This window comes from Odontomachus brunneus, unplaced genomic scaffold (genome assembly GCF_010583005.1).
Source record: "Odontomachus brunneus isolate Ranch 3 - 2012 unplaced genomic scaffold, Obru_v1 Obru_scaffold_076, whole genome shotgun sequence".
Taxonomy (NCBI): domain Eukaryota; kingdom Metazoa; phylum Arthropoda; class Insecta; order Hymenoptera; family Formicidae; genus Odontomachus; species Odontomachus brunneus.
The window spans coordinates 648,985-658,224 of NW_022639526.1; the positions used below are offsets into that span (position 1 = coordinate 648,985).

At 42.5% G+C, this 9,240-nt stretch overlaps 1 protein-coding gene across 5 annotated transcripts in view; it reads right to left on the reverse strand.

The window, feature by feature from the left end:
- The window catches only part of LOC116847302 (zinc finger protein ush), a 233,972-nt gene that overhangs the window by 4,797 nt on the left and 219,935 nt on the right, over positions 1–9,240 (reverse strand). For 4 of the 5 annotated variants that reach the window (XM_032822157.1, XM_032822159.1, XM_032822156.1 and 1 more), the window contains 5 exons: positions 3,603–3,850; positions 2,724–3,108; positions 1,770–2,232; positions 1,291–1,547; positions 280–679 (listed from right to left, as the gene is read on the reverse strand). In XM_032822157.1, the coding sequence (XP_032678048.1) occupies positions 280–679; positions 1,291–1,547; positions 1,770–2,232; positions 2,724–3,108; positions 3,603–3,850 (1,753 nt within the window). Of the gene's footprint in view, positions 1–279; positions 680–1,290; positions 1,548–1,769; positions 2,233–2,723; positions 3,109–3,602; positions 3,851–4,046; positions 4,348–9,240 lie in introns of those variants that run through there. The other variant, XM_032822155.1, reaches the window with a different exon arrangement.

Genomic DNA, 9,240 nt, shown 5'->3' on the forward strand with positions numbered 1-9,240 from the left:
AAATAGTAACAGAGACAAAGAGAACTCTTTAAAAAAGTCTAAACTGCTGCAATCTCGAAAACCGAAAAACTCTTATAGTCTCAAATCTTAAAAAATTCAAGACTTTGAATGTTAAAAGTATTCAAAATCTCAAAAACTTAAATGTCCACATATTTATTACAAGAGTGATTTGAGATTTAAACATTAAAGGATTGAAAAAAAATTCGAAATCCCGATAATTTTCAAGTTCCGACACATTTTGAGTTACGAGAATAATTAAGAAGCATCTATAAAACTCACCTCGAAACACCCTGCTTCACCAGCACTCCTGGAACAGGAGGTGGCGGCAGGTCAGTTAATCTCAGAGGAATTTCGGTGGCTGGGGATGGTGCGACAGCAGTCGTTTGTATTGAACCGATGGAACTTGTTCTGGGACTACCGCTGCTTCTAGACCTCGGACTACCTGGCGGCGGAGGCAGAGACGACGGCGCCGGTGACATCCTGTTCTCCTTCTCGTCCTGGTGACCCGGCGATCTGCGCACGCTGAGATCGAGGGGTGCCAAGACGGACGGCGACGTGGACGCTGTAACTACTGACGCCGGCGTTGAGGGCTTGTTTGCCGCCTTTAGAACAGCTGGCGGTTCCATTGTAGCGTTTTGCGTTGCTGGAGGAAGACCCCTCGTTACTGGTTGGAGGGTACCTGGGGGTTACGTCGAGAATCACTTAACACGCTGATCTTTCTAAGATTACGAAGATAACATCTTTCTATTCCAAATCCGTAAAATAATCCAAATACTTTCCTTTTATTTTAACAATCAATAAATAGCCATAAAATTAACGGCGAATTTTATAAACGTAAAAGTAACAAAATCATGAAAAAAAGTAAGTTAAAGAGGAAGGTTGCATTAGTTTCATGGTTATTTATTGATTGTTGGAATAAAGAAATGTGTTCAGACTATTTTACAGATCTGTTTGATCAATTGCAAGTATCATTTTATGAACACATCTTTTTATTTCAACGTGTTTTGCAAGGATTTTTAGCATATATTTTCTCGCTCCTGACAAATCAATCAAAAGTTCCGCGAGAGCTTTAATTATCATTTTTTCCCATCAGACATTATTTCGAAAATCAAGATTTAGGAGATTATCTCTCGTAGGATTTTTGTGGGCTACCATCTTTCTGCAATCTTCGAGAGCAAAAGCTTCTAATTTCAAGAACGTAAAACTGATAATAGAGTTATAGAGTTCTCTCAAACATTGACACGTGCTTCTGAAAGGTCTAAAAAAATACTGAAAGTGATTGATGCAAACCGTCTGGCAGAAGATAGTACACCGTATCGGGAAGTGGAAGAGCTGGCGCGGCGAGAACACTCGCGCCGCGGAACACCGTGTACGGTAAGACGATGGGGGGATTGGTAGGCAGTGCCAGGCAGGGTTGTGGGGGTGGTGAGTCGCCAGGACTCGAACTTGTTGGCGGAGACGCCTTGACCGAAGACTGCGGCGTCGCCGGCGTTGGCACGGAGTCCTTCACCACGTGCCTGGTACTGCAGTAGTGCGTTTTATGTGCCCTACGATAACAGATTGCGTTAAGGAAATAGTTTTCATTATCAATAAGTATTTTATGAAATTTATTTTAATAATCGTAATTTTTTCAGTTACAATTATTAAATTGTCGCTTGTAATTTGTTGAAAATCTTTGATATAAATGCACATGCTTCCGATTTTACTCATAAATTTAGAAAGATTCTCTCAATTCCGCATGAAAAACTGTCCTTTATTTATCCATTTACCTGTACGTCTTCAAAGAGCTGAATCTGATGTCGCAATTCCTACAATATTTCTCAACTTCCTCGTTGAGAGAACCGTTGGAGGCGGTTGTTTGACCGGCGACAGGGTTGTTGGTCGGGGTTGGGTTCGCTGGTGGTATCGTTGGTGGTGCCGGCGATGCCGCGTGCATTCGCATGTGGCGGTTCAACGATACTTTCTTATCCGCGCTGTACGAGCAGTGAGGACATGCGTACGCCTTTCGCACCTCGTATTTGCCAGACTTGTCGTCATCCTCGTCGTTCGCCGCATCTTCCTCTAAACGCGGTCGGTGGGCGCAATAGTAAGTGCGATGCGCTTCCAAAGTGCTCGCCGAACTAAAGCGTATGCCACATGGTGGACAGATCAGCGCAGTCGGCCTTGCCGGCTCTACTGTGATCGTCTCCTTGCCGTCGGTTGGCAGAACAAACAAGCGACCGGACGCGATTGCTGATGAAAAATTAGACAGCCAGGATGAGTCGACGATAAAGTAAGAACACAATGATAAGACAAAAAGTTAGATCAGTGTGAAATGTTTTTTTTTTCCGGAAAGAGGAAAGTTTAGATTTTAAGGCTTTGATTAAGGCTCCTGATGCCAATGCTACAGAATTCTAGATTAATGATGTTAGAAGCGAGAAAACACAGCCCAAAATTCTTGCGTGCCATTTCTCAAATAAATAGATATTTTTATTAAAAAAGTATTTTAAACTGCTTAAGTATACTTGTAAAATGTCTCAAAAACTGTCCTTTTCCTTTGACAATCAATAAACTGCCTTAAAATCAACGTGACATGCAACTTTCCTCATGATTTTACGTCACGTTTATTTTACAATATGGACTCGATATATGAATTCGTTTTAATATATAAATTCAAGAATGAGCGTGAAAATTTGAATCAATGACTATTAGCAAGAAAGTTGATTGGTTCAAATCTAATTTACCATTCTGGAGACCAGCTGGCAGCGGCGGAGTCGGATTTGGCGGCGAGGTGTTCTCGGGCTTCACGGTAAGAGCGGCGACGGCGGCGGGTCTCAGGGCGGGATCCGTCGCCAGACTAGCATTGAGTCTCAGTCTTGGTGCTGCCTCATCTTCGGGCTTCATCCTCTTGGCTTCAGTGGCGGACTCGTCAGACCGTCTCGCGGAGTCCTCCGAGTCCCTACGGCACACGGCATCTCGTTTCCTGGTGGAAGAGGATAAGGAGGATGACGACCTCGGTTGACACTCTTCCTCCTTGACCACCACCTGTTCCTCTTCAACATCCTTGGGACTCGATTCTCGCGTGCGTACGCTCCTGGACGGTGCATGGCTTCTGATGCTCTTGGCAACCTGCGTACAATATATTTTATATTAAATATCAAACTCTCCAATTGAGTCGAAAAAATTGAACTTTACGTAGCACCGATTTTATATTGTTTATCATCAGAATTGCGACATCAGAATAAAACACAAATGACTTTCGAACGAATTATTGAGTCAAGATTTATCAGCAAAATTAACTTTTCTTTTTGAATTCTGAGTGTCTCAGGGAGATAAATATAAAAATAATATATCTCAAGAGGATATATAGAAGAATTTCAAGCATTATTTGAATTTATGTACTTCAGTCAGATATCAAAGTAATAATTCAAGATATACTTCAAGATATACTATAAGTAATACTTCAAGATATACTACTTCAATTTTGTATTTAAGTATTTAAGTAAAACAGAGATTACTTATCAATGCTCAAAACTTCAAAACAAGTTCAAAGATCAATCACTGGAAGATTAACCAATTAATTGAACTTAAGAAGAACAAAAACTCAAGAAGAAAGACGATACCTCGATATCCTCGGTGAGGCTAGCGAGACGCTTCCTAGTTTCTTCGGGAAGTACACTAAGACGTATTCTGAGGTCCTCGTTGGCAGAATTGACCGAGGACAAAACAGGGTTGAGTCTCGGCGGGGGCGGTAAACTCGAGTCTTCTTCGACCACCGGTGCAACAGGGCTTGACACCGCTGATCCGCCGCCATCCACGCCGCTGCTCACCGACGGGGTCTTCTCCGAGTCACTCCACTCCTCATCCTCCCCTGAAACCAACAAGGAAGGTATTCGTCAATCAAGACGTTCAATCCAGTTCGCGACCAAATACAAGAGTAGGACATTCGCGTAATTCACAGAAAGACACTGCGTGGATTTACGTCAACAAGTCATCCGATTTTTGCAACTTTTGAGTTAAGTTGACGTAACATTTATATTCGTTATGATTGAGCGAATCTAAAATACCTGAGCATACGAAGCTTGAAAGAGGTTGAGTGTTGCAAGTTTTGGAAACTTCAAGGTGCCGAAGAGACAAAGCAAGTTCACGATTTATGTATGATCCCGCAATACTCGCGGGATCATACTTAAAGCAGGAGTCCTGCAAAACTCTAAGTCCTTTGTTTCCTTTCCATGTTGATTTAGAATGACATCCAGATATTACTGATTGACGATTGGATAATAATTGTCGATTGATCAATGATTCTCGATAGAGTGATGATCGTCTATTATCCCAGCAGTGCATATTCTCAAAAATCAGAGGTAGACAACGAGAATACCATGATGAGCTGAACTGGGCTGCGAGCTGAGTGAAGAAATCGCCTCAGAGTAGAAAGAAAATGTGACAAGGTCGACGGACGCGCGCGATGTGGCTCTGCAGCCATCCGGGTTCCTAATGGACCTTTAGTGTACCGGCCCTTGCGTGCCCTTTCCTCCCCCGGTCGGGTTCCCTATCCCCGTTCAACACAACCACCAATTGCACCCTTCGCACGCCTCTCATCCCCCACCGAGCTGGCGTGCTCGGTTTGCTTGCGCAGTCTGGCGAATAGTTAGTGTGAAGTAGATGGACTCGGCGAGTAGAGAGTGCGTAAGATAATGGATCATTGACTCTAGACTTGATATTGGGATAATGAAGGATTTTTGTTATTGACGAAGATAAGTTCTCGCAAAAAAGTTGAGAAAGTTGAATTCGTATCAATAAGAAGAGTTGAAGAAGAAAGAGGAAGAAGAGGGACTCTCTAGAGGATTGGTGTCTGGATGTTGAGAAAATATATCGAATTTGATTAAATTCCAAATTGAGTTACTTTAGACCGTGTCTAAACAGACATAGTCGGACAGCTTGTTATGTCAAATTCTTTGATTACGAAGAAGCATCGCAACTATTTCCTGAGAATGCACAATCGTCTCGATAGCGCGGAGAGAGTTTAAGCTATTATTTCCCGATTTAGTCATTTCGCAGGAAGAAAAATGGTTTTATCGCGACTGACGTATCTCCCGGCAAATTAAAAATACCTCTAGAATTATCGAGAAGCGTTCCATTCGTAGTCGTCCATCGAGAATCTCCATGTGGGATCTCGCCGATGAGTATATTATTTTAATCGAAATCCTCATATTTTCATCCATTAATCACTGTTCGTCGCGCGGACTAATAAAAAAAGAAGAATCAAGAAAACGAAAGGAGAGAAGCAAGATACGGTGATACAATATTCTCGCTCACGGGAGAGGATCTACGATAAGATCGCGCATACGTCTCTCTCTCTCTCTCTCTCTCTCTCTCTCTCAGTTCTACCACGTATCGAACTTACTCCGCGGATCCTTTCCACCCGGCGATCTTCTCAAGGACCTCTAGGAGACTCGACTCGATCCAGGTGGCTCGTCGTCGAGAGATCGAGACTCGAGAATTACCCGGATGCTTTAATTGCCTCCTCAGGCGAGGAGTAGGAGCAGCGGGAGCGGCAGGACGAGGAGGAGGAAAGAGAGTGACAGAGGGGGAGAGGGAGCGCGAGGGAGGACGGAGAGATGCCAGAGGAGATTGGGCAAAGGGTTGCAGCGCACTCGTGGGCTATCCCGAGCTCGCATCTACACTCGGGTCGTGTTCCCTCTGCTTCTCTGTAAATAAGCGGTCATCGATGGATCGGCCGGCATGGCAGGCAGCAGGGCTTGGCACGGTCTTCTTTCTCTGCCTCCCTCCTTGCCGCCAACCAGGTCTATTTCCGTTCCTCTTCGACGGCCGATCGGCCTTAATTGCGCAGCCATGCATACGTTCGCAGCAGCGAGACGTCTGCGAGTTCACCCGCGACCCTCGTCCGTTCGCTCCTTCTTCGTGATTTCAGACGTACGATTGCAGAATAGGTGATCGAAAGAGAGCGAGTGAGACAGGAAGGCCACGGATAGATCTCCTTTATCTTGTGAATGAGAAGAGAGAGAGAGAGAAAAGATATAAAGAGGAAGGCTGCAGATAGATCTCTTTATCTCACGCTTAGCCTCCACCGGGGTTCTATTATTGAGTGAGAGATCTCGAGATGATCTCTTCGAGTTTACCGGTTCGCAATCGGCCCGGAGATCTTGGCGGATCGAAGGAAAATCTGATAATCCTAGGATCCGAAAACTCAAGGGTATCGATGATCCGAGGACCCGACGCTTCAAACAGCCCAGATCGCAGAATCCGAAGAACTCACTTGAAGCAGCGAATACCAGTACTTTCGAGTGCGCGACGTTCCGGAGGAGTTGCAAGCTTGAAACTTTGGAAAATTCGAGATTCTGCAATTTCCACGACTGCGTATCGAAGAAACCTCTACTCCAGAAACTCAGCTCGCAAACGCGATGTTCCACACGCTCCAGGATCCACGTGGGCAGACCGATTAGAGGGAATTCGACAATGCGAATTTCTCTTAAGGACACCAGATAAGTAGCAATTCGCTTTTCCTTGACAATCCTTGCCTCTTATTTTGCGGAAAGTGTGTCGATATTCGTGTATTTGAAACGATCCTTGTCTCTTGCACATTTTGACGGCACGAGACCTTTTACAAATCGTTCATTATATCAAGCCATTACGTCTTTCCATCATTAAATAAAGCTGTAGCTACATACGTAACAACAGCTACAAGTTGTTTACAAGAAATATTTGAGTTATTTTCCATTTTCCACAGTGCCGCTCAGTCAAAAATTAAATCGCACAACTTGTTGAAAACTGAATCCGCTTGGACTCCTGCTTCAAATAGGCCGCAATCAATTTCTAGTCAATTAGCGACCGTTTCATTTTCGACTGGGCACAACATGACCATGCCGTTCGCGCATCATGTCACATTTTCTGCTGCCCTAAACTTAATTTCTTCAATTTTCCAACTTAGTAAACTGGAAATACTATCTAAAGAGTCACACTATCAGAAAGTTACACGATTTTCGGCTTTACGCTTGAGATTGAAAATCACATAAGTAATTCTAATGTTAGGGTTAATTATTAGTTTAGATTATTTAGATGGTTTAATCTTATCTATATAAGGCCAAAAATCGTGTAGTAACTTTTCATCTAAGATAGATAGTAGAGTATCCACGCCCCCTTGTGTATGAAACAAGAGATAAGAAGAAGGCAAATAGAGAAATAGGTCGAAAGTGTCCTGACGAAACACCGACGTATCGTTTCAGCGGCCAGTTAAAAACTTGGTTGCGATTATCGCAACTGACCTCGCACTCCACGCCTTTCTTTTTTTTTTTTACCGAACGTGCCTTGCTAGCACCTCCCCCGTCGGGGGTATTCTTAATTGCGAGCGGTGCATGCATATGCACGTGCACACGTCGTGAATCGAGAGGGCTATGCGGGCCTGTTGCAACGACAACCACCTACCTATACGAGCAAGCAACCACCTCGGTCGCGCGCGCGCTCGGGGTGCAATATATCTCGAAAAGAGGTGGCGGGGAGGCTGGGGGAGGCAACACGGCCGCCATTAACATATCCGCGGCCTGATAAGCCTTTCTCGGAACCGATACCGCGCCCGTGTACACCTTCGCTTTATGCAAGAAGCGAGCAATCGCAGCTCGCAGAGCCGCAACTCGGTGCAACCGCCACTGAAGAACGCAGCCGGAAGCTCGTACTTTCGATCCCCCGCTCTCTCGCTCTACGCTCGACGATACGATACGACCCTAAGGTCCCTTCCGATACTCCGTCCTGCTAATGAGCCTCAAATTCGCCGGCCTTCGTTCACCCTTGCAGCCTCCCCCTTCGGTACAATTGTCGCGTCACGCGATAGTAAGTTCGTCAAATATACTCAGAAACAAGAGTATAATCTTATCTTTAGAGGAATCATCTAAATCCTAGAAGTTCTTACAGTACAAATTTTGCTTGTTACGCTTCTTGCATCGCAAGGATATTCTCTGTTTCAAGTAAAAATATTTTTCTTGAAATAGTTTAAAAGGAAAAAAGGTTGAAAAGGAAAAAATAACGAGTTATAAAATATGTGGACTCGTGTTCGATTCTATATCTTTGAATATAGTATCTTTTTTTTTTAAATTAGAGTGAACTTTTACTAAAAATATTTTCAGATACCTTTATATTTTTAGAGCTACTAAAGATATTTTTAAATACCTTTTTAGATACTTTTATCTAAGATTTTTTACTATCAAGCCATTCCGGAATAGATTACAAATGACACATCAAGATTATATAGGGCGTTAAAAAACAACATAGCACAAATTTATCTACGTATTTCTCAGATAATTCTAAGAACAAAAGTTCAGATAAATATGTGTCCGAAACGGCTTAGTTTTTTAGATAGAGGGCTTTAAAAATTGCAATTTTTTTATAACGATAATAACTTGGAAACTAATGACAATAATTAAATGAAATTTGGCACATGTCTGCGCTTAAGTAAACCCTTTCTGAAAATGCTAAAAAAATGTTTGAATGAAAATTAGAAAAAAGGGTAATAAAAAAAGCGTAGGGTAGTTTTAACCCTATCTTTGAAAAAAAAATTCTATTTGAATACCAGATTTAAAAAATTCAATGTTTATTAATAAATTTCATTTAATTATTGTCATTAGTTTCCAAGTTATTATCGTTACAAAAAAATTGCAATTTTCAAAGCCCTCCCCTAGCATAGATGTACAGAAAACGTTCAGAGTACGTCCTAAGAATATTCTGGGGACGTTCTACGTCCTCAGAATATTCTCAGGACGTACTCTGGACGTTTTCTACGTCCTCAGGATATCTCTGAGATGTCGCCAGGAGATCTTGTGCTATATGGGTCTATCTCAAAAACTAAGCCGTTTCGGACACATGTTTACATGTTTACATATGAACATGTTTTTTTTCAACACCCTGTATGAATTAACATACCAAACATACCAAAATCACAAAGCAACTACATGTAGTATTGCATGAATAACGTTTGTATTAGGTGGTAAACTTAGTTCCTGCGGCTCACAGTTAGATGACGTTAGTTGTAGGTGTAATTTATTTTGACATCTGAAACTGGCTGCATTTTAGAGGTTAGACATAAATAATTTGTCAATAAAATTCAGTGCGAAGAGATTCATTTAAGCGAGCAGTGCTATTTTTTCTTTTGATTAAATATGGAACGTGATAAGTTGTTTTTTCGACATGTGCTGCTTCATTACTTTGACTTGAAAAAAACTGCAGCTGCAGCTCATAAATTGCTTTTCGAAG